The sequence below is a fragment of the Mesitornis unicolor genome, unplaced genomic scaffold (assembly GCF_000695765.1).
Source record: "Mesitornis unicolor isolate BGI_N332 unplaced genomic scaffold, ASM69576v1 scaffold39377, whole genome shotgun sequence".
NCBI classification, from domain to species: Eukaryota; Metazoa; Chordata; class Aves; order Mesitornithiformes; family Mesitornithidae; genus Mesitornis; species Mesitornis unicolor.
This window is the reverse complement of record NW_010195110.1, coordinates 9,344-37,266: the sequence shown is the minus strand read 5'-3', so window position 1 is coordinate 37,266 and position 27,923 is coordinate 9,344. Positions and strand designations below refer to the sequence as shown.

Below are 27,923 nucleotides of genomic sequence, written 5' to 3'. Positions count from 1 at the left end.
GACTGCATTAATGATGACTGAAAAAGGACAGAAGGATTAAACTCAGTTCAAGCTCAGATTTACCAAATCTTTTTAATACCTTTAAAAGCAAATTGTGTTCGCACTGATGTACAGTGCCAGCACCATCTACTTTTAGTCTTAATATAGAGTTTTAAGACTTTTTTTTTATCTTTACTCATAATCACATGGTAAAATTACCTAAGAGTTGAGAGGGAAGGTACCCTAGATACCCTAGATACTACCTAGAAGCTGTGTATTTTGTTACCTGTAGCATCCACCTTATCACTCCTTAAGTGACTACACTGAGTCCAAACCAAAATGATGCTGCTTTAGATCTCACCTGAAGGCAAACAGAAATCAGAGGCTGAGTGATTGAACAGTTTTCAACTAAGACATTCTCAAATGCTGGAAGTGACTGTAAACCCCAACTTTTGCCTTACTTTTCCATGCTTTCTCTTGCCCACCTTGAAAGACACTTTTATAAGGAAAAGAGAGTCTGCCACATCTGCAGCTCATACCAGCTTACCTTGAACACGTGGAATGCTTCAAACTGAATGTTGGGGCTTTTATCTCGCAGCAAGTTCATCATCAGCTTCAGATTTTCTGGTTTGCTGATGTATTTTGTCATGATGGCAAAGTTGTGTCGGTCCAGAATCAATTCACCCAGCAGCTATAGACACAATTACAAAACCCCAATTTTTTTCAGTTTACCACATTATCTTTGAATGCAAAGCAAGCAGCAATGTATTTTAATGTTTGCTTAAGAGGTTTCAATGTCACTGCCTTTTTAAAAATCATAACTAGACTTATTATCATGTAGTGAGTTACTTAATGCCCAGCAATGTGCATCTTCTAAATACTACAGAGAGAGATGCCACATTTGGTCTGGGTGTAACAGAGGCTGGCGTGAGCCAGCTGGGATTGGAAGCAAGTGTTGTGCAGCTGTCCCACGAAGACACCATTTAATTTGGATGTTACATTAACATGCCTATCTGGTCCCATATGCAGGTCATGCCAGACTTGGTGCTGTAGTAGCATCAGACACATCGACTATCATGTTACTCACAAGTTTGTTTTAACCTGCGTTCTGAACCAAAGTACAGATTTGAGGTCAGAGGAAAAATGACAGCGCTTGTTCCATAGAAACAGCCCAATGCTTCACCAGAGATCCAGGAAGTAAAATTCACAGCACGCTCTTGTGCATAGTAAAAAAAGCATCCCCAAGCATGCACTCTTTTTTTGTTAAAAAGTATTTAGGTACTCCATTGCCATACATGCGTCTTGATATTCTGTGTAACGTGGAGTTCATATTTAGAAGGAAGGTGCTGAGAAACTTTACCTTCAAAGATTGTCTCTTCGTTACGTAATTCTCAGAATGAAGGAGTTTTTCATAATCTTCGAAGATCTGGAGTAACAAGAAAACACAAATGCATCAGACTCAGGTCCATCCTTCCTCCTCCCCATCCTTCCCACTCCAGAGGAGCAGCAGATGCCGCAGCAGTGCCACCCTCTAACACTTCACTGCCATGCCAGGCTCGGCTCTCATGGCCTTTTTTCTTGGCTGTTTATCACACACTGAATTAATGCCCAGGAACACTCCTCTTCCAAATACTGCGGAGAGGGATACCACATATGGACTGGATGTAACAAGAGCTGGTGCGAGCCAACTAGGACAGAAGTAACCCAATGCCTGTATAGCCTTCTCTGCTGCCAGGACATGTGGGTCCAGCATGTAACGTCCACCCACTCATATCGTGGTCACGACTTGCTGTGTGATTTAATGCAATATCCCAAATTGGTGACGGTGCATCCCACACTGGTGTAGGGCAAAAGCTCCCTTTGTGAGGGGCCTCCTCACCTGCCTTCAGCACCCTCACTCGTCAAAGCCGTTTGCCCAACAAGGATCACTAGGAGCCAAGCACGTGCTGTCTTTTGCAGGATTGGGTCAAGGGAATCTTGTGGTCAAGAAGACTGAGAGAAAAGGCTACAATATGTTCAAACCTACCTACCTACCTCCTTGTCTACCAAACTAGCAAAAACTCCAACACTGCTGTCCAAGAATCATCTAAAAAAATGCTCACTTCCACAATTTATACTTGAAAATTTTAAAAGTTAAATAAATGTAGAATAGGGACTGTTCCAGTGCAATGTGAAGATTAGCAGAGACACTAATTTTTCTCCAGTTAAGCTACATTTGTGACTCAGCAATTATAAGCCTGATTTTTACTTGACCTTCTTGGTAATTCTATAATGAAAGAAATAGTCTTTGGCTTTTTCACTTTGGCACTGAAATAAAGAATAACTCAGGTAACATGCAAACATAACCCATAGTCTAATTCCATGATCCCTATCAGTCTAATTTTAGTTGATTCCAATGGAATTTTTCTGGCCCACATTTGGTTCAAAACTGAGCCAAAAAATTGAAGCGATAAATGGCAGCAAACTAAGGGACCAGAATAATACTCACACCTCAGTCCCCCCCATTAGGTACATGTAATTTCCAATGATGCTAAAACTTCTTTCAGTAACTCTTCTTTGTCCCAAAGTATTATAAATAACACAGGTATGGCCCTATCGGTGCTGGAATACCACAAAACTGTTAAAAAAATATATATATTTTTTCCCCATTATCTATTTACATACAAAGTTTACAGTTCCATTCACATATGAGGTAAGACACACACACACAGAGGAATAAAACTTAAACATGCAAGGAGTCTGCTTTAGTAAAAGCAATGTTTAGTTTTGCAGTCCTATGTGACTATGTGGAGCATGAAACCCTCTCCTATTGAAAATGCACTTTTTTGCAGCTAAGCACAAACAGATTTTTTAAAAATTCTCCTAGCATTTACACTTACCACATCATAATTTTGTTCCAGAAATTCTGCTACCAACAATTTGTGTCGTGTTAACAGGTCCTGGGGAAGAAAAGAGAAAGGTTATCTGAGAGAGTGTGCTCATCTGATTGTCCTTTGATTCTCAAATGTATTTCAGCATTTTTTACCAGGTCATGTTTTAGAAGGTATTTACAATGTGACTTCTATAGACAGAAAGGCTTTAAAAACATTACTCCACTGTGCATATTGTAGGATTTTAAGGTGAACTCAATTAATGCTAACAGAGTCAATATAAAACTATTCTAATGCTCTTTCTTTGTATTTCTTTTCCCTCTCACCTTTTCTTACGGTTATCGGTCATAGTGCGCAACACTTACAATAAACTGGGGTAGGAAAAAGGAAGAAAGTAAATTAACCCTTTATGGAGGGATCAGCTATGGTCCCGAAGCAGAAAGTGATATACATGCTATCTCATAGCTGGAAATTACGCGAAGTTGGATCAACTGCTATAGCTCATCTCCAAGAATACAAGGAAGAGTCAAATTCAACCACTGTATGTATAATACACTTAATTATGTAAAGCCTGAAGGTTAGGCACCAAGCTAAGCTACCCATCTAGGCTCCCTCTTCAGAAAGGGGTCTCAGGCAGGTGGGATGAATCCCTTCTGCATCTCCTTCTGCTCAAGGTGAGCTTACCGACACAAGCAGTAGCAGACCCTTTAGACAGCTGGCCGAATGCCTCCCATGCTAAAAGGCCAACTAATCCAATTTTAAATTAAAGCAACCTCTTCCACAGAATGGGAACGCTGGTGCTCAGTGACAGTGCTGCACATATTCAGCTCCAGAAGAAATCAAGTCTCTTCACTGGATGAATAGCTATGAAATGAAGTGGCCAGTTTGAGGCAGTTAAGTTTAATTTTTATCTTATTGCCTCTTTTAAAACATAACACTGATGACAATAAGTGCCTGATGAAGTCCATTCAAGTTGATATTCTTTTGGTGAATCAGTTTCTGCTATCTTTTAATCATCTTTTCCTTGGTTTCTTTACCCACAGTCAGAGACTGAAGCTGATGAGTAGCTGAAGCAGATGCAGAGACACATCCTCTACAGCATCACAAATTAAAGAAATCCTTTACATACTAATCCTTTAATTTATTTTTAAAATAAAAAAAAGCAGAGTGCTATAAAACCCAGTACGTTTTAATACATTCCTTTATTTAGCAGGACTGCAACGATAGCAGTTTAAAAGGCTGGGTGCAGCAAACATGATTCACTAACTTTTATGCAGGGCACTTAGGAGGCAACAACAACATTTTTCAATAGGGGGCACAAATGGAATATAATCCAAAGTGAGTTTTTCATAGGAAATCATGAGAGCGCGCTGAGCAGTGGTATTCAATCACCGCTCTTTCCAGCCAATGCTGGTATCCTCCACAGCCAACTGCATCTCTAAACACAGGCTGTTTTCCTCTGCATTTTTACCAGCTCTGTTTCCTCTCTGCAGTGCACCTGGCTGAATTTAATTAAGAAGTGCATCTCCAGATCATCAAAAATTTCAATACTTCCCTACTATAAATATCCTTACACTTTCATGCACATTTAATTAAGCCCTCCTTTGGTGCATAGACTATCCAAGGCTTTCAGCTCTGAACCAGACAACTCCCAACATGGGGGAAACAGAACCAAACACATGAGTTCAGTAATCCAGCCAGCGAGCGATCATAGCACTTATTTTTACAGTGTTAGAAATGAAGCCACATCATGTTTCATGATGCAATCGCTTCCACATCACTTCTTGCGGTTCCAGCTATTCAGAGTAACAGACAAATGGGAGATGAGAAGGACAGCGGGTTTATTTCCAGAACTGACCATGTATCAGGTCAGGCAATTTAAAACAAAAGGGAATTTTTTAAAATGCAGTTTATAGATTTTCCTCAAGCATTTTAAAAGGTGATTTCTGCCCTACGGCAGAGGATGAACTGCCCTCTTACTCCCCTCTTTCCAGTGCACATGAGGATGTAGAAGCCTATTTTTAAATCCTGCTAAAAATACACTCAGATCACAGAGGACAGAAGCAAGTTCCACAGCTGTAGATCTGTGAACAACTTCAATCCCTCTTTTTTTGGGAGCAGTTTGGGGTCCCTGCCACAGGTGAACTGACCCGTGTCCCCATCCTGCCTCCTGGCTGGGGTGAAGACTGTCCAGCACCAACCACTCGCTCTGCTGTCGTGCTCAAAGCAGGGCCTGGGGAAAGATGCAAATCTCTTCTGTCAAGCTGGGAACAGAGTCCAGGAGCACTTTTTCTGACCACAGACAAATATTCTTCTGAGCATAGGGTAACATGCCAGAGTCAGAAGATTAAAATTCAGTTATGCTGCATTTTTATACAGTCCTACACTGTACTTTTACTTGTGTGTTTCTGTGCTACTTCCACTTTCATAACATTTGCCTAATGAACACCGTGACAGTGCAACTTCAAATAATTGAAAGATGGTGCTATTGATTAGTGGATGGTTTGAATTTGTAATCCTGCTCAACTCATTACTGAAGAATGCAACCTTATCTCCATCATGCAAATCTTTACCCCATTTGGTAGGTTAGTAAAATCTGTGGCCAGGTTTCAGTATACACTGAATCACAGAGCTGAACTCTAACATCCTTTACAGTTATTCCTAAGGTCTATCTAATCTTGTTTCTAATGAGCTTTGAGAGGAAAGAATGAACGTGTTTCCATGACAGCAAGGAACCCAATGAGAGAAGAAAGGAGTTACATCTATATTTAGAAGAGTCGTTACCTGAAAAGAATTTTCCCCAGCTTTCTTAAATTATTTTGCAGAAATAGATTAATCTTCCCTGTATATTAAGCTCATAGGCATCAAATTTTGCTCAAAGACTATACTAGCACCTTGCAGGAAATATGATGGTCACATACAAACGCCAAGAAATTTGGCAAGCTTCACCCAACTTCATTTTCAATACAACACAGACTCTACACAGGGCCTACACGGTGCTTTCACATACTTAACTCGTAGCAGTATGGTCCTGACACTGAACCATGAGTCACAAAAGTAAGCATACAAATAGGGTGTAAAAGAGTCATCAGGCATGGCATTGATCTAAACTTGACTGCCAGACTCAGAAGGGACAACAAAAATTATGAGGATTTCAAAAGTGAATTTTAAATGATTCCCTCTATTTACTGGTTGTGGTCACGATGGGTAGTGGTTTTGTCTCTGGGGGAAGGTAGGGAGAGAAAAATGTAATGCATTCTACAAGAACTGTACATAATAGATTATTAATTTGAGTTTTAAATGGTTGCATAAAAGACCTTGAGTTATCAAGATGAAGAACATTACTGAAATGTAAATCTGTATTGAATTAAAGATTCTTTGCAGACTTGATCACTGTTGTGAATCCTGCTACAAAAAGAACAAGGATTAATTATATCCTTTACTGAACAATAAAAAAGTCACCTAGTTTAAAGGCAACACAACATTCAGTGATGACTACTGATGGAGTTCCATTTTTGACACAACACTATGATGCAGGTATCAAATAATTTACCTTGAATGTAGCAAAGGCATCAGAAGCTATATCAAACGTTGACATTTCCACATATTTGAAAAAGTCTCTGAACTGTTCCGAAAAAAGTATTATTTTGGCCAAGGGCTCATGCCGGATGCACTCTCTCAGCATAATTCCACAGCGTAAGGCAATATTTGGGGATTCATATCTGAGGAATGAAAAGAAACAAAAAAAGTCAAAATCTGAAAGAACAAAGATAAATGGGCACTTTTCCAGCAACTTTGTAGCATTGAGAACGCATGTGCCAGAGGGGACACAACACATGGGGAGCAGCTCCCAGCCACAGCACTGGACCCCGCTTCAGGACCTCAAACACACAGATAAGGCTGCCAGCGTTCTCTATCGCAAGCCTCTGCCTTCCCAAGCCAAAACACATTTTGCTGTAAATGCGCATAACACCTCCTCTCTGCAGAAAGACTGTGGGGAGCACAGAGCTCCTTCACCCTTTTGGACTGATGAGAAAGCAAAGCCCATACAATATAACAACTTCCCTTTTCAGATTTAATTCTGAGTTCCTCAGTTTATCCAAGAAAAATATAACAGCTCATGACCATCCATCACCTCCCACTCTCCTTCTAGAGAACGTTGCTCTAGAATATTAATGTCTACTGAGGAAGGCAGGAAGAGTCTACCCAGGCAGTCCTCACAGGATTAAGCATTTCTTAGCTGTCAAGATCTTTTTTGCAGTTTAGGAGGAATTCTGCTCAATCCCTTCTCTGCAGAGGCTACGACTTTGTTCAGGAGACAACTATTCATTCCCCAAGTCACAATCCTGTGCTGTCAGAAGGACTGTAATAGCAGGAGCCAGCACACTTCTTCTTGGAAAGAGAGGGGAAAGGGAAGGCAATTCAGATCATCCTGTATTTCTATAAATGTATTTAAAGCTGAAATTAATCTGAAACAAAACTGTTAAAAAGAAATTTTTTTTTTGTTTAAAAAAGCATGAAATCCAACAGTCAGGAAGAACTTAAACTGAACTTCTTCCAGCAATCTTCAGTCATGTGAAAGTCATGCAGTCCAAGGGGACAGAAGGCACGCTCTGTTTCAATAAGCTGATTATACTATATCAGAACTGTGTATTATCACCCAGAGCTTATCAGCATCGCTTCTCCTTTGCACAATTAATTCCTATCACTAGGCCAAAAAAAAAAAAAAGAAAAAAAAAGAAAAACACAAAATGCCATCTGTGCTGTAAGTGAGTGGGCCCTCAAATTTACCACCAGCTTGCAATTTAAAAGAATGGTAGTGTTTTGTGAGCATACCAGAGCTGCGTGCTTCAACCTGATGTCAACAATAGCTGGCTTAATGAAAAATGAATTGCCATTCCAAACAGGCAAATGAAACTTCCCACCCTCAAGGAAATGCAGGCACTCAAGTCCCTATTTGTTTCCTCTTGGGAAACATTTGCAAATGTGAATTTATAACTCTTTAGACAATGGAGATTCGCTGATGTTTTCCGTTGAGGCATACTTCTCCTCCTCTCCATTAACAGGTATACTATTGTCAAGCAAAAAGAGGCGGAGTTGCTCCTAGGAGAACAGCCAGGAAAATATTTAATAGTTGGCTAAGGAATATTTTGGTTGGAATAAAAGCAAATTACATTGTTTCCAGCACAATAACTTTTTAAAACATAAGTATCAACAGAATCAGTCAAATGCTCCATTATCTGGAAGTGGGTTATGGACTTTTGGCTGGTCACATAAGCGAGGAAAGTTGGGTTTGGCTCCTGGAATATGCCTGGAAGATGTTTACAGTCTGCCTGGTCATAACGGGCATGTTCCGTTATGCACCCACACTTACAGGCAAAGCCTCCAGGCAGGAATGACAGAGATGTGTTTCAAAATCTTCTCTAATGAGCAATTAGTGCTCTATGCTGATGTACTCCTGCGGCAGAGAAAAATATAGAGGAGTTCTCTGTTCAGATGAACTTACAACCTGAAGTAACTCCCACATACTGACTACCAGGGGCAACCAGAAAAGGAAATAAGGGACTTGAAATATTTCAATATACTTATTGTGGAGGCTGCAAGAGGCAAGACTGAGAGCAGAGATGCATCTCAGCGCAAAGGGAATCATACATGTGTGGCTACCACAGGAGATGGTACTAGGTAAGGAGCACAGGCAGGAAATTAGAGAGGCATCAAGCCCAGGAGACACAAGCCCTTCACAAGCAGCTATATTCAGATCTGATTTTACATTAACTTCTATAGCTTGGGTTTATCCTTGGATAAGGAGTTTATGCTTGGGTAAACTCAAGGGGAATTCTGCAACTTCAGCCAATAAACCATTGAAGCTTTAACTGCACTGTGATATGAAGAGATCATCACAAAACAGATTGGTTCAATGACTGAGTACATTAGATAGCATGTGGCATGATATATATTCACAAAAGAGCTTATAAATCTGTCACTTGTGCAAAACAATGCAAGTTCCACAAACTTCAAGTCCTCTACAGTCACATTACTAGAGGGAAAATATTTTCAACTATAAAGGACCAAAGTTATTTCTGGGTTAATGCAATACACTGACTCCAGAGAAAAAACTTGGCCCAAATATTTTCAGTACTCTATATACACCAAACATTGTATTCATCTGAAATCCTATTCATACACAAAGCCTGCACACACAGAAAATAAGATACTATTAAAGCCAGTCCTCATGCAGCAGGATGGTCAATTAACCTACAAAAGAAAAAAAAAAAGGTAGTGAAAAAGTGCTGTGTGTTTTTCTGAAGCTGAGATGCTGGAAGGAAGTAGCCACCAAGTAAAATGAAGCCTAAAAGGTAAGAACAGTTATCTCAAGCTGGCAGTGCTGTTGGAGTATTAGGCAGGAAACCCTGGGCGGGAGCTCTGATTCAGGATCCTTCCCACTCAACAGAGCTCACATTATGCAATGAAAAAGCAACCTTTTGTTGATGCTGTTGCGAACTGACTGTCAGGGGGCAGAGGAAACTTTGCATCCAATACAAGTAAAACAATGATGAGCCTTCACAATAGTCTCAGGCTGCTTCTTTTATAGTCATGGTTGAAATTTTTTTTTCCTCTCTCCAAATAATGTCACATAACAAACACTGAATGGTACAAGCCAGCCAAATCCACTTTCCATTCCTTTAGGCAGAATTTGATTTAAAATATTTCATTTAAGCTTAAATAAATACCAAAAAGTGTCCCCAAGTCATGTTTTCAACTGGAGGTGTCTAACACGAAGCGTGCATTTCCCAGTCTCATGACAGAAGCACCACATGCAGCCTGTGTGCAGCGAGGTGCATTTTCAGGGCCCTAACCTTGCTTTAGGCCTGTATAAGTATCATTTTTAGACAGTCCTGGCAGCAGGACACAGGCAAGTAAGGCAGCATTGTGTTTGACGTCATTACACTGCTCTGCAGCAGCAGCTCAGGTACCGTCAGGGCTGGATAGGATGAATCTGGACTGCTGCTAATGAATTCAACAGCACTTTTTAACAAGAAACTCCAGAAATGACCATTCTGATACAGTGCAGTGCTGAGGAGAGAGCGCCAAGAAATGAAGACCAAGGAGCCAAAGACCCAAACTAACACAGACGCACTGCTACATGCAGCAGCAATCTCCAAAAAAGCACCTGAGTGATGCCATTTAAACACATCCACTGGCTCAGGTCACCTACAGTAAACGGTCTGTCAGCAGTACATATGCATAACAAAATCTTTACTATCATCTTAATATTCTTGGTTGTGGCAGATGCCAAAGAATATCTGGGACATGATCCAAAAATATTTTTTAGCCTTAAATAAAGCCCAGACATATGGTAGCGATACATGCGCAACATGCGAAAACAAAATGATTGAAAAAGTGAGGAGGAGATCATAAAAGCAAAGACAGAGAAGACGGAAGAAAATGATTGTATCTACATATGAAACTGAAAACAGTTGCACAACTTAATGGCTGAGAGAATTATCATCACTGTCCTGAAACAACTAGTTTGAGGTTTATATAAATGGCGAATTTTAATGAACAAATGAAACCAAATCCATTTAACTAGCTTACTGGTTTCCTTTCTGAGGAGGCTGGTGTTTAGTAACACAAAATAAGTCAAGGGTTTCAAAATTAAAAATAAATTAACTATATCAACAATTAACTATACTTGTAAAGCAAGACCGAGCTCAGCCCAGTCACCTACCCTGCCTGCAACGAAGACAGTGGGTGCAGACCTCCTCCTATTGCAGCAACCAAGAGCTTTGCCACCACGTTCAATCACAAGCTCACAGGTCTTGAAATCCGTGGTGTTGACTAGTTCTCTTGGTTACTTTTTCTCCTACTCAGCTGTGCTGGAACATGGCCAATTTTGAAGGAAATAACTATTTTAGAGGACTTCCGTGCTTATCCCTCTCCTGGCTCCGGTCTAGCCCTGGGAGAGGTTGAAGGGAATTTTACCCTTGGGGCTGCAGCCTTGTCATGTACAAACTTCAAATGGTGCTTAAGTATTTTCCTAATTCTGGCTGTGGAGCAAATATTAAAAATGCAAATCTTAAACCTCAAAAGCAAGAAAGACATTAATACAAAATCATTCTCTTATGAACCATTAGTTCAAAAGGCTTATGTCATGTTTTTGAATGACTCTTTCTAGTGTGACCATACAGCTACTATGAGAGTCCATGTTGCTTCCTACTGATCAGCTAATAAATGCCCTTATTTCTACATCAGTTCTTTAATCCCAAACACATATATTCTCTTTTCCTTTGGGGGAAAGAGAATCCTGAATTTTGGCTTCTTTGGCTTTTGTAAACCACAGAAAACTGAGTAGAAAACAGTAGACTTCAAGGGTTGGAAAAGCAAAGTTTCTTGCTGAACAGAAGGTGCTTTTAGCCAAAAGTAAAAGGGTCAGAAACCTCAAGAGTTTTAGGCCAACACTCATGCACTCCTGAATCCAACTACAGCTGCTGTCCTCTCCATATGGCAGTCTACTTCCCCTCCTTGGCCAACTTACCTTGGGAACCACCAGGTTACAGCTGAGCACTGACTCCCTCAAAGGTTAAAAGACCAATAAAAAGATTTAGTGCTGAAAGTTTTGGAGTTCATTACGGAATTAACTTAAAGTTGAAGTTCACATGTGGCTACAGCCATTGGAGAAGCCTGTCCCACAGAAACAACCAATCTTCTTATGCATTTTTACTTCTCTCTGTTCTGCCACACAGTGGTCCAGCATTTGACTCCAGTTATTTACAAACAGCACTGTAAGTCATTCCCACAATGCAAAAATGTCTAAATGAAACTCAGCAGTTGTCAACAATGCTACACAAGAGTTTAGGGCAAGAACTGAAGTACACATCACGTGGGGAGTAGTCAGAAACAATCAGCACATAATTATTCCAACATGAAGTTAGGTGAAGAAATAAGGGACAAATAAAATAATCCAGTCATTAAAAAGTATACACTTAAGTAGAAGGAAAGTCAATATGAAAGAAACAAAATAAAATCTGGAACAAAATCTGAAAACGCTGGTTTTTTATTTATTATTTTTTAAACTAAAAGCAAGAAAGTAGACCAACTACAATGCCACCATTTTCTAGAAACTGCTCTTTAATGAACATCAAATTAAAGCACTCACCCTTTTAGAAGCATGAATAGGATATGTGGATGGGCACTAATGTATTCCACAGTAGGGCTGCGTGTGCCAATCTGTCTTCTCAAGATGTTGTTAAATATCTGGGAAACGTCCTTTTTGCCCTGTTAAAGAAGCAAAATATATCTTCAACTGAAAAAAAACATGAACAAATGGCCATTCAGTATAATCTCTATTTAAAGGGGAAATGAAATTGAAAACAAACAAGGCAGTCTCTTCTTCAGGCTCTCCACAGTCCCACCACCTCGTACTTTGTTTCTTCAACGCCACAAGAGGACGTCCTCTGTCAGGTGGCTCTGAAGACTACTGATCTTCCCCAGCCATTTACACCTTCCTTTTTCTAAATGAAGATCCTTATTCTGTCAAGCAAGTCCCTGGCTATCTTAAACAGCAACATTAAAGTACCAGAAAATCAAGTCACTGCCCTGAGCCAAGCATGCTTTCGTAGTGTATACTATTGCTCCCACAGCCTCCAAATTTAAGTTGCCAAGCTAGTACCAAGTACACCACCCCACAGCCTAGCCTGACAAAGCTAAAGCTTTTCACTATTCAAATGTAATCAATGCCAAGCATGATTATCTTTTTGAAAATTTGGGTTCAATTTCAAACTATGTCCATTATTTCACCATGACAAATGAAATAATTACTACTGATAGAAAGGTTGTGTCACGTACATGTCTCTGCTTCAGTCACAACTAAGAAAGGAAAGATCTTTCACTTTGTTCCAATTTTCTTCTATATACACACATCTGCACAATCATGTTTTGTCTTTGAATGCTTCCCCATGCAAACAACTTTTCAGAAGGCCCTTCCAAATTATGTTCTTTTCAACCATAGGGTTTGCCAATACATCTTGCATTCCCTCACTGCTTTCTCCCCTCGCCACAGGAGACAAGTGGATGTGTGAAATCAATGGAGGGGGGAGACAGCTGCACTAGTGACCAGTAACCAAGGCACTGAGTCAACAGCAGGTCACTATGCACAGGGAAAGCTAAAGCAAAAGGTTACTTATAATCTGTACATGCTCATTGATCTGCCTCAAGAGGACAGACATTCCTTGGCAGAGAACTTACTGAGCGTTTCAAGCCAAGGAGCAGATAGTTTCACACAAATTCCCTGGTTTCACCTCTACAAATAAATCACTGCTAAGAAACACAAAATATTCTGCTTTCCTACACGTTCCAACCCAGCTGGCTTGGAGACTTGAGGACTCGGGGAATTAAATAAAAGAATCAAATCAGACCAGACCAGGCCAGGCCACCTGCCTTTGTCTGCCACACTGCTGACCCTTGGACATTCTCTTCATTAAGCTAATTCTTTATAAAGACATCCCACTCTCCACTATCTTTACAACACCCATAACGTATGTCTGGAATCTTGTGATCCCCAGTGGCTTCAGCAGTTGCTCCAAGACAAAAACAGTCCAGACTGAGAAGAGCTGTTGAAAGGGAGTGGTGAAAATGGCCAAAAATTAAGTGATCCTTTCTGCTATGCCAGATTTTATATTAGTTACTTAATATTAGGTGTACTGCAGCATTGTATCCAATATCAGAGAGGAGATACAGACACAGACAGATAAAATAGCAGAGAGGAGCTATATGTATCCAATTATATCAAATTTTCTAGAGACAGTGATGGTGAAAGCCAAAAAAGTAGGTCTCTCTGGGTTCTCCTGGAGGGAACAGAGGCAGATGGGAGGGAACCAAGGCAGACTTCCCTCACCACCAGATATCTATAAAAATTGGAGGAATACTTTTGCAATGCTTCTCACTTGGATCTGCGATTCAAGTTTGCCTTATAATGAAATACATATGGCCACTGAAGCACAAGATAAGGGAGCAGAGAGAGAAAGTACGATGGCTAGACAGGAACAAAAAACGCTGCAAAGGATGCCATCATTTAAATAACGAATTCCATGACACCTACATGATAATTTAGCTCCTAGTTCAAGACAAAGTAAGGGAAAGCTTCTAACGTCACCAGACCTGGTCCTGTGCTTATTAACTGCCTCTTTTAGTGGCTTTACAGCTTGTGAACCTTTAGGCTTACAAGCAGTGAGTAACATCTTTTTTTTCAATTGACTTTTTCCGTATGCAGGCTTTTCACATTTCTTCAAAGTTCAACAATAAATTTCACATTTTAAATTTCCCAAAAATCCAGTTTGATCTTGATTCTGGGCTCCTGCTCAAACCCAACTCGAGTCCTTCGTAGCAGTATCACCAGCAAAATTACATCTTGTGTCTTGAGTGGCAGAAGCAATAAACCTGTGTTTTCCATAGCTGTGTGATGGATGTATGCAAGGACATGACAGCCCCCTACATACACACCTGCCCAGCCACATGTGCTGTAAGCATACCGACAGATGAAACACAAATGAGATAGGACTCGAGTCTCTGCTTCTGCCTGTTTGTAACTGGGGGCAATAACTCTGGTCTCATTCTTCTAAACAGCCATCAAGTTTCATGAAATCTTTGAAAACACATCTTAAAAAAGGGAAGTACAGCTGTGCAAAATTGGGATCAGCGTGGGCAGCAGGGTTAGTGAGGAGGAGACAGGGAGTCAGGACAAAATGAAGTAACCTACATAAAACATTATTCCCTTCAGAAAACAGATTTTCAAGTAATTTATGATTTTGCTTTTTAGCATGACACATGAATCAAAAAAATTAATTTGCATGTTATAAAGTGATTAAACTGCTTGTTCAACAAAGAAACCTAAATGCCAGCTGTGGACACCAATATAACAAAATGGAAGCAGAAAAACTAATGAACTGAAAAAGTCAATGGGAATATGAAGACAATAGCAAATGCTCCTTTATCTTCTCGTTCAATGACATTTTATCTCTACAGTTTTGCCAAAACCAGTACGTATAACCATTCTGCTAAATAGTTGAAAAGGTTTTATCATGGAAAAAATCTATTTTGCAATCAAAGTTATTAGAACTGTTTGTAATAACAGTAATTTAGCAATGCATTTGGTATTTGATTCAATGCCTGCATCTGAAAACTGGGTTCAGTATATCCAGAAATATTTTTTTGCCTGACAATACAGACTGTCAGGCAACTAAAATAATGCAGTAGTTTCCCTTCTGTGGTGGATTTGATTACAGTATCTTATCTTCTCCCCTTCTTCTTCTTTTCTTAAAAATAAATTATTGGATTTTTAGGGATTTGTAGGGTTTTTTGTAATTAAGACATTTAACAGTAACCAGAGATGGCAGGGAGAAGAAAAATGAAAGGATCTGAAGAAATTTTAGCATTAAAAAAAAATCTCCTGATCTTCAGACCTCAGGAAGAGCAAGAGAACTCCACTAACAACATTTTCAAAAAATAATACAGAATAAATAAATCGGTCCATTGAATCTTGGTTTTACTGGGATGTGGGGGAAAAGAGGAAAAATAAAATAGAAGTCTCCCATCATTCCTCCCTTTCATTCATTTACAAAATGGAAAGAAAAGTAGTAACAAATTACTTCAATATCATGAAAAATCTTCCACAAGAAAGTAAGTCCCACAAAAGGTGTCTCCGAGAACATCAGACGATCTCTCTGGGAAACTGATTTTTAAATTCAGTGGCTGCCCTGCCCTACACGTTGGTACTGCCCCTGCTTCAGACCTCAGCAGTGGAGGTTTGGTTTCAGGGAGCTGGAGATTTCTCACTGCTCGGAGATTCTCAGACACTTGAGACAATTCACCAGTGCCTGGGAGCCACAAAAATCCCAGGACTCAACAGCAGTCCCTGGGGACCAATATCCCAGCTGACCATAGACCACAGGAATACTATAATGACCTGCCAGTGACGATGTTTCTTCCCAGTTCCTGACAGTCAAATGTCAATAGAAAGGATTTATATTTACCCTGAACTACTGCAATCTTTTCTACCATAACTCTTATTTTCCTTATTTATAAGTTCAGTTGTCTTAGTAGTTGTCTACCAAGTTCTTGGCTTTAATAACAAAACTGGCAAGGAGTTCCATGAAATATACAATTATTTTTGTATGTCATTTTTTTTCCATTTTAATCTTTCTGCTTGCAAAAGAAAGTTACATTCCTTTCTTCTTTCAATCCAAAGAGCTAAGTGGAGGCAGCCCAATTTACCTTGCCACCTGCTGTCAGTTTTTAACACCTTCTTCAACAGCTTTCATCCCATTTTTTTTTTCACATGAGATGTTCCCATGCTTCCAATTATTTTTATTCCATGTCCCTGGACTCTTCAGAGACAGCAGTTGGCTCTAATTGCACTCTCCCAATGTAAGAGGTTAATTGCTGCAGCTTACAAAGTCAGTCACATACAGTGATCTCAGCATAATTTCTTATCTTCCTGAGATACACATGGCAATATTTCTTTCTTGTTTTTGTTTTAAGAAAATCAAGAGTTAAATCAGATGCATTGCATTTACTTCCAGTATACAAGTACACAAGTCAGGACACTGACCAATCTATACCAGCTACTTTCTTCAGCGTGTGAAAAACAGTTTTGAATGCAATAAATGTATTTAGACTTCAGAAAAATACAGCTTTACTCACTGACAACACTGAGACCAAGGAGGTGAAAAAGTTTATGGATTGACCTACCTCAAAATCTATGAGCTGCAGGTTGGCAATAAGCGTCACGAGAAGGCCACTGTTGTACAGCTCCTGCGCCAGCTGAGCCACAATTTCTGTAGGTGGCTCCTTGTCCGTGGTCCCACACAGAATTTCCTTCATTGCTTGCAGAGATTTTGACACTTCCTCTGATGCCTGTTTGCCAGCAGATAAGGGTGTTTAAAAAAACGAAAGAAAAAAGTGTTTTATTTTAAAAGACAAGCAGTTCAAAACAAAAGCTCCTAACTGTACCTGTGATGATTGTTATCTATTGCAAAATAGTTTCATAATTTTATGTAATCACTGAGGCTGGAATGTCCACACCAGATCCTGCACATCCTACACATGCACACAGATACATTCAATCTGAACATGGCATGCCATCATATTTGTTAGCCAATGACAGGACAAGGGGCAATGGGAGCAAGCTGGAGCATAGGATGTTCAATCTGAACATGAGGAAAAATGTTTTTACTGTAAGGGTGACAGAGCACTGGACCAGGCTGCCCAGAGAGGTCGTGGAGTCTCCTTCTCTGGAGACATTCAAAACCCGCCTGGACACGTTCCTGTGCGACCTAGTCTAGGTGATCCTGCTCTGGCAGGGGGGTTGGACTGGATGATCTTTCGAGGTCCCTTCCAAATCCTAATATTCTGTGATCACTTACAGACCACGGGAATAAAATAGGGTCAGGAGTGCAATGCAACTACCAACTGGCATGAGCAAGACTCTTCACAGGTTTGGAGACAGGCACTGCCCTGTAGAAGCAGCAGCACTTTCACCATTGCTCCCCCATCTTCCCCAGTGGGCTCCATCGACACACACGGAGCAAGAGGTACCAGATGGAGGTCCTGAAACTCCTCCCATCGGCAAGGTGATAGACTGTCCTGCTCCTCTACTGGTAACCCAAATAAAACCTTGTACCTCTTCCAGCATTGCACTGCCACTGCTTATTTATCCTCATTGCATATGCTCCAAACTAGCATCTTCTGCAAGGGATGTGCCTACTGAGTGCACAGGCACTTCAGTCTCAGGTTGGAAAATTAATTAAATTAAACAATTTGCTTTGTTAAAGCTCCACAGCTGCCACCAAGCAAACTAAAACAAGTCTTTCACCTTTTGCTCCCACCTAGCTTATACTAATTCCTTGCAATGTCTCAGGTACCTAAGGCAGAGGACAAATCAGGAGTTACTTCATAAAATATCTTGACCAGAAATCTTACAGCAGAAAAATGAAAAAGAAACTCGTATAAACAGGTAATAGCCTGGCATTCGTGGCAGTCAGCAGATTTCAATCAGATGGGAATGATAATGTCCCGCTTCCCAAGGGAAACAACCGCTGGCCACAGCACAGCAGCTCTAGCTCATGGTCTCCTCCCAGGTTTGTCTAAATAAAGACCCCATGGAGCAAAGTCGTATTGTAACGTGTATATGTGTGCTTTAAATCCCACCTGATCTAGCCATGGGGCTATGGAGGCAATGGCTCTTTCTGGGTCGGGGTATATTTAATACACGTGTGACCTGCAGCAAGGCTGGTTGGATTTTTTGGCAGAGAGTGGGAAGAAAGTAAGGGAGAGGTTTGAAAGCAAAGCTGAGAATGACAGGAAAGTGCCAGGCAAGATGTTTAAAGATGCTGAAGATAGGACAGCATTTCATATCTATATTGCAAAACATTTATTTGAGATGAGCTTTAGTTAGTCTAGCAGGGAGAAGGGGGAATAATCAAGACATATACAGAAAACCCAAGAGTCATTTGTAAAAGTTAACTGGACATCAATGGATGTTCAAAGCCAGATCAATAATTTCAATGTATCTCTCACATACACTGAAAGGAAAAATGTCATGCTTTCAAAAACCACCCCATCAATCTGCGCAGAATAACCCCCGAGTGCTCCAAAAAGGCATCTTTCAACTGCTGCTGATCCCCAGCACTTAAATAGTGATTTAAATCACAGATTTTATTTACATTAGTGAACAAAGTCCTACAAAAAGCCTAGAAATCCTGAAAAAACCCTCAATAGAAAGCCACTTTCACATTGCATCTACCTGGAATATTCAAGCACTGATTTTGCACGGCACAAGAAAATGTTCTCCCCCAGTCTGTTTGTACCTGCTCTCAGTTTTCTGCTAGTTGAGATAGGTCAGCATGAGCGGCGTCTAAATGAATATGACTATTTGATAACTTTAACCACAGCAGAAGTCTTGTTTCCTACCGTCACTCAGCAAAAGAGCCTATTTTTACCTCAAATGTTAGCAGTATGTCACTAGAGATATCCCACAGAGGACAGATGGGATTAACAACAGGGGTGCTATCTTGGAAACTAAAGCTCTATGTAAGAGCTGTGCAAATATTTTTATATTTTCATATCAAAGGGAAAAACCCATATATTTTTTGGCTCTCCACCCATTCTTCTGGGCAGGGTGTGAATATTTCTGGCATTCTGTGATTAAAAAATAAAAATAAATACCTTGCCTTTCAAGTATAAGTAGCCCTTTGGGATATGTAGAAAAATGTCTGCAAGACACAGCTCTAGGTTTAATTCCCAAAAAGGAGGCCCAAAAGTAAAGCACTGCAGGAGAAAAAGAAACTACAGAACGCTGCGGTGTTGATAGGCACAACTGGGCACCTCAGCTGTATTTCTGTAATCATCTGCCATCCCATCCGCTCATCTTCTCGGCTTTTCTACGTACAATTTACATTTTGTGTTTAACTTCCTCTCCCTTCATATCCTCTGGACAGTCTGTGGTTTAACATTCAACCTGCCACCAAAAGCTATTCCCAGTCAAAGCAAAGGACCGCTTTTCTGTACCTATCCCTCATAATCTATCCGGAGGAAGAACATAATCCTGAACACAGATTCTTAAATCAACAGCCACTTCTAGCCTCCACTTTGACATTTCCACTTAATCTTATAGCAGTTTGTGGATAATACCGTAAGTACATAAGCACTGTTTCTGGGATGGAAACTTGCTCAGGACTCATGGTGGGGGGGGAGGAAAGACATTCCAAGATTCAAAGACCCAAGATCTGTCCAAAACAAACAACAAAGCAAATACATTCACACAAATACATGGAAAATACGAGACAACAGAAACGTAGCTGCAGAACAGTTTGTTGTAAGAAGCCAGACTGGTCCTGACCCTCTTTAGGAAAACTTGCAAAAATCAACTAAAAGCTCAGCAAGACACCCTTTCCTCCAATGATGCCACAGACAGAATTTCAGTGCCAAAAAAAAAAGGGGGGGGGGGGGGGAAGAAAAAAAAGATATAAACCAGAAAAAGAGATTTGCTAGAAACTCCAAAGTCTATTGTGACTTCTGTACTACTTTTTATTTTCCATCAGTGGCAACAGCAACAATAGCAAAGTGTTGGAGCTGTCACTTCAGCAGAAGTTACAGAGCAAAAGAAAAGGTTTCATGAAATATCTAAGCACTTTAAGCCATTTGCCTTGTTCTTGCAATTAAGCACAATCTTATTTCCAGCAGATTTTCCTTTCAGCCTCTGGGTACGAGTCCTTTACATCATGACTGAATTTTTGCCATTATATTTAGAGAAGCTGGTGTGAACAGAGAGGGGGGAAAAAAGGGGGAAGAGGATAAAACTAAATACAGAATCCTAAACAGAACAGCTTATATATATTACACACAAATGTCAAAAGTGGGATATGCTGAATTTTGGGTAAAGTTGCAGACTGAGACAACAAAGCACAAGACAAAATGCAAGCTGATTCCCAGCACACACATCAATTCAGCATTTACATTGCTGTCACTGCACAGAAGTCAGGATCTTGACCTCCTAAAGCAACTTGCAGGTTTCTTGTCTACAGGCATCTCAGCTCCCAACATCCAAACTTGGGAGGATCCAACTCCACCAGAGAACACTAAAATTCAGGGTGGGTACATGGGTAAGTCTCAAGTGAGTTACAAGGTTGGTTTGCAATAGCTGTGTAAGAGAAGTGAAGGAGAGCACATCCCTTGCTTGTGCAAGGGCAGCTGCAAAACAGTTAATTTTTTCTCTATATTCTGCAATTACACAAGACAGTTCAATAAGGAGTTTCTTGGGTTTTTTTCATTAAGGGATTTGCAAAGAAATCCTCCAAGTTTTAAAATGTTCTGTTCTTGTAAAATCTTCCAGAGAGATTTTAAAGAGTAGCATAGAAAGCTAAAACAAAGGTCTTTCATGCAGAAAGCTGAATTTTTATTTCTATAATTACATGAGTTGGGACTTTCCATCCTTAAAAGCTAAGCTGTTTCATCTGCAACACTGCTTGTACGTGATATAGCAAACTAAACAAAGCAGATCTTCTGCTTCAGAAATCAAAACTTCATACAGGCAGTTTTTTAAAAACCCCACAGCACACCACAGAGATACTTCACCAAGAGTCCTCAACTTCAGGAACTTAAAGTTCTAGCTATTCCAACTGGCCTAATAGAAATTACCTCTACTTACTAAACTTGCCCTTCCCCTCTCCTTAGGTACTTACAGCAATTTCACACTTATTTTAAAAGTGCCATATTACGTGCTCGTGATCGAGACCCATTATGTCTCTCTTTGACAGATAGAGATGGATCTCCTCTTATGGGTTGTAGATCCATTGCATCTTTTAATTCCTCTCCAAAGAAGATTACAAAAACGATTAGAGGAAAAGTATCAGGCCTTGAAAAATCAACACTCCAAACTCACACACCTGCACTGCAGCTTTTCAAAGCTTTCAGTGGATTGTCTCTATTTTACCTCTGTTTCACCAACAGGTTAAGAGGCTTCACACTTATGTACATACATTACATGTCAGAAGAGCTTTTTGTTTTATTAATCTAGGGACTTAATATGACATTTATGACCAACTAAAACAGTGAAGGAAAAACAGATTGGATGAACTTTTTCCACTTTTCCAAACTGAGATGCCTACATACAGGATGGCTGAGATCTGGCATCTGCATAGTGATCAGGAAATCCTAAATTGTTCATAAGAATACAGCTTATGTCTGTGTGCCTAGCATATTTCCAGGGCAAAAAACTAAACTGTTGCTTTCTTGCACAGTGGCAGACAGTAACACACACAGATGCCTGCCAGTGTGATGTTAAATATTCCAATGTGTGATTCAGTGAATTGCCAGTACTCCATGCTATATATTTCAACCAAAAGCACAAAGCTCCTTGGTTTGGCTTTATCTTGTTTAAAAATATTCTCACTGTGTGACTCAAACCAATTTTTCTCCTAAAAGAATAGTGCCAGTGCAACTCTCTACACGCAACTGTAAGGACTCCCAGGAAAAGCCATTAGCAGAATCTGAATCCAACATCTGTGTAGCTTCAGGATCATCCCAACTGACTTATTCGTGGTACAATTTAATGCTAAATGGATATAGAGGAAAAAATTGTGGACATTTTGGATCGGGAAGCATGAACTGTCATTTAGCAAAATATTACGATCTAGTACTCAAGGAAGCTGGCAAAGACAATTTGGCCAAGCAACCATAACAGGGAAACGCCTTTTAAAAGGCCGTATGATTAAATGGAAAAGACAGGCTTGCCCCACTTGGACATAAATTCCTTTCCCGCTGTTAATCCTGCACTTGAGACAGAACTAAAGGCTGTAAGGTCCTTAAAAATTGAAAAAAAAAAAAAGTCAACCAGAAGAGACAGGCTTTAAACTCTTGGCAGCAGCACCTGATAGTATCTGCAGTTTCTCCCATCTCCAGAGCAGTAACAGGCCTTAGCAGAACGGGGAAGCTGAAACATGAAACACTCTACAAAACCACAAGATATGCAGAGCTACAAGGAAGGGGTGCCAAGCCCTTCTTATCTCATTCCCTTGGTTTCAGTGTGCAGCAATGAAATTGAAGGCAATTTTGCAACTGACTGGTAGCTGCAGAATCGCATCCATGGGCATTCACGTTTGCAGTAGTCACGCAACTGTTCTTCCATGCAAATGCACATCACGTCCCCTGCATGCACCTCATCTCACACACTGGTCCCCAGCTGCTTTTTCAGCGCAGGAGAGAGCAAGGTGAACAGGAGCTGATAATGGCTTCACTGCTGCTATGTAAACAAGCAGGGTTTGTTGATACAAATATTTGTCTCAGAAATCTTTATGTCTTTTAACTGTAGTTTTATTTAAAGACTACTCTCTTGACCCTTCTGAACAGTACCAAATTTGTTACAGTACATGGAGATGAAACAGAGGACGGGTTACAGTGACCTACCTGACCAAGCAGTCTCATTAGATAGATTTAAGTGAAAGGGGCAGAAGCTAGACACTTCAGGTTATTTTACATTGAGCTTCACGATGTTTCTGAACACCGACTAAAGGCACTGCAGCCTGCGGTTCTGCCTGGCAAGAAAACGCACACCACAGCACCCTGAACCAGCTCTAACTCACTTGGGTTCAGCTTCCACAACAAACCCAAGTCTTCGATCAGCTAAGCCAGAAACTGCAAATCTTTTGGCCCATCTAAGCCAAGCACAAAGTTCCAGCTGACCCCAGATCCGCTTGCTATTCCACATTAAAAGCATGTGACAGTCTGAAGGCTTTTGCTGTGGGGCGGGTTCAGAAAATGTTACCAAACCTGTAGGCACCGCAGATGGCACTGACTCACGGTGCCGCACCCGAAGGTGTTTGGTTAGCAGCAAGAGGGTGATGTGTTCAAGGACATCCTTCAGTGACACACTGGATGCCACCTGCACTGCTTTGCGCTGACCAGACACAGTGGCTGAACACAAGACTTCCAGAAGTCAGGATGCCACCCCACTTTTTTTGTGAGATAGGTCAGGTACCCTTTCTATTAATGTCCTTTTACAACATACACCAACAAAAGACATGGTGGCATATCAGTAATAAATGAAGCAGCATGACCAGCATGTCACATGCGGTCCATTCTTCCTCAGGTTCAACAGATCTGTCCACTTGATATCAGGGTTTCTCCACTTTTGCTCCCTATTTACGTGTATCCTCCCAATGCTGCAGGAGTGAGTGCCAGAAAAGAGGAATAGAGCTCTGAAGGCTTCTTTTCCCTAGGTATTTAAATACATCTCTGCTTTTCTAGTTAATACCAGAATGAATATTTCTCATTAAATCCAAGCAGAGTTTGGTTCTACTTGACCGAGATTAACTTTTTATAGCATTTATAGAACTCTGTAATAAGGCATAATTAACTGTTCTTCACCACATCAAAGCCTGAACAGGATGTCAGCAATTGTACATGTCACAAGAACACCTTATTTATTTCAGATGTTGGAAGAGAGGAGGATGCTTGATAAAGAAGGCTTTAGTCCACTTTTCCAGCTCTGTCTTACCCTACTTAATCCCCTAATTGTTACATTTGATTTGCCAGTGCTGCAAAACCTTCTTTAAAATAGATACTATTTTAAAAAAAAGTTTAAAAGAAGGAATTAGAAAGAGCACTTCAGATGAAGAGGAACTATGTGTGGTGGCACTTCTCAAGCTGTCGTCTATCAACCATTAGAACGTAGCTGAGAAAACGGCAAAGATTTAAGCACACACACATCCATGCAAGCAAACAAACAAAAAAACCCCACCCATAAAAGTAAGAACCAAACATTCAAACTTAGCCTATTTTTCAGTTGAGAGTGTTTAAAAAGCACTATGGCAACACTACACACATCAATAGTTTTTTTCTAAAAAAAAAAAAGATAAGACACATGGAGGAACTGGGTTAAATTCAATCCTTATCTAAGACCACCGATGCTAGCACAGTCAACAGAGTTCAGTCAAAGTCTGACTGGGTCCTACCCTATGACTAACAAAAGGCATCATTAAGAAATAGTGCAAACTTCTGTATATTATGTGTGTATATGGAAATGTGTCTTGGAAAACAGGTATAATCACCTTTATATTTACAAGTGGCTTCTCTGCATCCTGTCTATCAAGCTGTGTCCTCCGCCCTCTTCCCATTACTCAGAAAGCCTGAACTGATCTGCTGTAAGGCTCCCTCTACCCGCCTCCTGCAGAACTTGGTAGAAATGATCATTTCTGCATTATTTAAAAATGGTCCCTCTGAGGCACAGGCGGTTCCTGATGAAAGTTGCACAAAGCTGTATTAAAAGCATCAAGCTGCTCCCTGTTGAACCTCATGCTCCTGCAGCTGCCCAGGGCATCTTCACCTCGGTACTTAATGATTTCTCAGCTGGGAAAGGCAACAAGGAGTTTCTCTGATAGCCTTGCAGTTAATTTAGGCTTTGCCACACTTCTCTGCCAATTCCAGCTGTATTAGCAGCTTTTAGCTGTCTCAGCCCACATACCACATTGGCTGCACTACAATAACAGCTCAATTGTCACAGGATAAATCTTTTTGTTGAAGCAACTGAGGCAAGTCCTAGTTGGAACCTATTCTGCGCGCTAGCAACGTCAGGATGCTGTGGAGTTGTACCCCAGAAGTCCTGGGAACCTCGGTTTTATGGTGAGGCACAACAGTACCCCTCCAGTTCTCACAGCAGACAAGGAGCCAGAAATCTGAAAAATCAGAGTCCTGATTCCCAAAATTCTGTGTTCACAGGCCCACAGGGTCCAAAACCAGCTCTGGGATATCCAGGGTCTGTGGCTCTTGCAGAAGTGAGATCTCTGGGCCCTCTTATGGAAGTCTGACACATTTAATCTCCCTTTGGAGATCAAATCAGAGGTGCCAGGTTTTAAAGAGCACAGAGTGCAGCACTGATTTTGTTTTCAGTTAAATTTCTCTAATCACTCTCATGAAAAGACAAAATGTTATTCACTAGTATTACTAAGTCAGTAAGTTTGAAAACATGTGTCACTGAAAGTCTCCCCATCATCTTTTTTTTCTCCAATTCAAAATGCAAACATTTTAAAATGGTTTTACTAAGCCCACAAACCTGTATAGATAGTAAGAGATTTGATGGGGGGATTGTTTTTGCAAGTTATTTTTCCTGTCAGTTTTTAAAGATTACCATTGTCACAGTACTAAAGATATTCCTTATGATTTACTTCCTTCAACTGAGGAACACAAATCTGGCTATTTTCTTTAATAGATATTTATTTCAGGACAGTTCAGTGCAACGCTTTAGATGAAAGGTAGCATTACTGAGGAGTCTCATGTCTCCCCTTCTGAAGGGATAAAGGCCCTATGTGTTTCCTGTACACTGGAGTGCAAAGTCTCGAGTCAACAAGCTACGTATGTGTAAATGCTGTCCAAAAAAAGTCTGCTTTCTTCACTTTCTGCCTTGCTGCTGAAGTGACTGCCATCCCATAGCAATAAAGTATGGCAGAAAATATTGAAAACCAACCTCCTCCTGTAAAATAAGCATTGTCATTAAATTCACAAGCTGTTTCCATCCTAATACACTGGAGGAAAGCTCCTGTATCTTTTGCTTTGTGTGGAAAACATGCACCAGCTGCTCTGACTTTGGTAAAAAATTTACACTGAGTTCTCAATTTTCTAAGAAGTCCGAATTTCTCCTCCTTTGTCAATGACACCCAAATAAACAACCAGCTCAAAGCCAAAATGCCTCAAAACCACAATCCAGAGGAGTCATGCTGCAAAGCAAATTGAAAAGAAACCCGAGTCTAGAGCTTCTGCTTTGAATGTCTTCTTTAATCAGGCTCTGAATGATGAATTCAGCAGGGGAGGGCAAACTCTGTTGGTTTATTTAGTTACTTATTTTAAGTTTTAGTTCAGAGTCAAATTCTCTCAGTGCTTTTCAGTTAACTGAAAGTACTTCAGCATGAGACATCAAATACCAGAGGCCTCCCTGAAATCTCTGTGACTGATCTTACATAATTAACAGACTCTGAGCAACTTGCTTTGAACCAAAAAGTTTCAAGAGGGTTTCACTCAGGGCACAAAGGGCTCCGTGCTTACCTTTTGGGTTGGGTTCATTCTAATGCAAGCTCCTGCACAAGGTGGGGGAAGCACAACATGCACACACAAACATCAGCTGCAAGAAAACTGTGTTAATGTCACTTACCAGCCATTTCTGTTTCCACTGACATTCAGTTTTAGTTAATTTTAGTTTGTTGTTAATTAAAATCATATAATTCTACTACAGTAATAATATAGAGGGCCAGAGCCTCAGATGAAAAAAATAAATAATAATTTTATGTAAACACAAATTCTTAACTGGGGGCATTTCTTATGCTAGTGTGCATCTTCTGAAGTGGTCACTGGAGTAGTGGCAAAAGTAACTCAGGTCCATGTCACAGAGTAAGAGGAGAGCAAAAGTATTAGCAAAAACCTAGCACTATAGTTAGAATATGAGTAGTGCAGCTCAGTTAGGAAGCACTAGCACTCAGAAGATTGGAAAGGATCAACAGTGTGAGATTTTATATACATCTGAATATATACAGGTTTGCTGTTTTATGCAAACAAAATTAATCAGAAGTAAGTTTTGCTCTGTGGGTACCTACACATTAACTTGCAGTCTCATTTGTTATCCTGCTAAACCAATTAACGGTATAAGAGTTTTCAAGAACCTTCCAAGGTGTTTCATTAGACACATTACTGTTTGAAGTAGTAGGAGATCATCCTACGTTTTGGCTGAGGCTCCCAGATCTCAACATTTTCTTTTAGACACCCAGATCTGTTGTACTTTACTTATGCAAAAGGCCTCCAATTCCAGCAGGAGTGTTCAAACACAAAGCTACTTACATGTACAAGCACTGGCAGAATCAGGGAAGTGAGTAAACACAATTTTATTCCCTTTATTCTACTGTTTCTTTGACATAAAAACCTTATTGGTCTTCTACAACATTACCTCATACCTTGTCTGTCTTTTTTTCTTGTTTTTCCAAAATGGCCATGTTTTCTTTCAGAATCTTCACAATCTCAGCAGGATTTTTGTGAGATTTACTAAACAAAGGCATGTTTTCTCTTCACCTGGATTTCTTTCTTCAGGATAGAAGAGGACCACCTTAAATCAAACAAGAAACAAAACCAGCTTTTAACATTTATACAAAAAATGCAATAAAAACACAGAAAGACATTGTGAACAAGAAGAGGTTATGCCTCAGGCACTGTATTTTGCTTCAGCTACTCAGTAGAGCAATAAAAGTTCTCATGTACAGTCACAAGCCACCATTAGCACATGGAAACCAACTACTCGGCACCTGTGCAGGAGCTGAGTGCTTCCTAAAGCCCCTGACCTACAGCTCAGTGCTCCAGCGAGTCTATGCCCATGTCCAATGTGTGCCCATGACCAGCGTTGTGCAGACACTGCATATCTGGCAGGCTCCACTAGATTTCTGCTAGGGGTTTCTGCCAAACTTCACCGGCTTCATCACGATGATAACTGTAGACACCAGTGTACCAAAAGTGTCCTTTGTTTAGAGCATAGAGAGATAAGGCCCC

At 40.4% G+C, this 27,923-nt stretch overlaps 1 protein-coding gene across 1 annotated transcript in view; it reads right to left on the bottom strand.

Moving 5' to 3' along the window:
* CAB39L (calcium binding protein 39-like) overlaps window positions 1–27,439 on the bottom strand; it is a 35,005-nt gene extending 7,566 nt beyond the window's left edge. The window contains exons 1-7 of the mRNA XM_010188010.1: window positions 27,338–27,439; window positions 16,596–16,760; window positions 12,007–12,125; window positions 6,403–6,571; window positions 2,859–2,918; window positions 1,340–1,405; window positions 527–670 (exon numbers count right to left, since the gene is read on the bottom strand). Coding sequence (XP_010186312.1) covers window positions 527–670; window positions 1,340–1,405; window positions 2,859–2,918; window positions 6,403–6,571; window positions 12,007–12,125; window positions 16,596–16,760; window positions 27,338–27,439 — 825 coding nt within the window. The remainder of the gene's footprint in view (window positions 1–526; window positions 671–1,339; window positions 1,406–2,858; window positions 2,919–6,402; window positions 6,572–12,006; window positions 12,126–16,595; window positions 16,761–27,337) is intronic.
* Window positions 27,440–27,923: the final 484 nt, after the last annotated feature.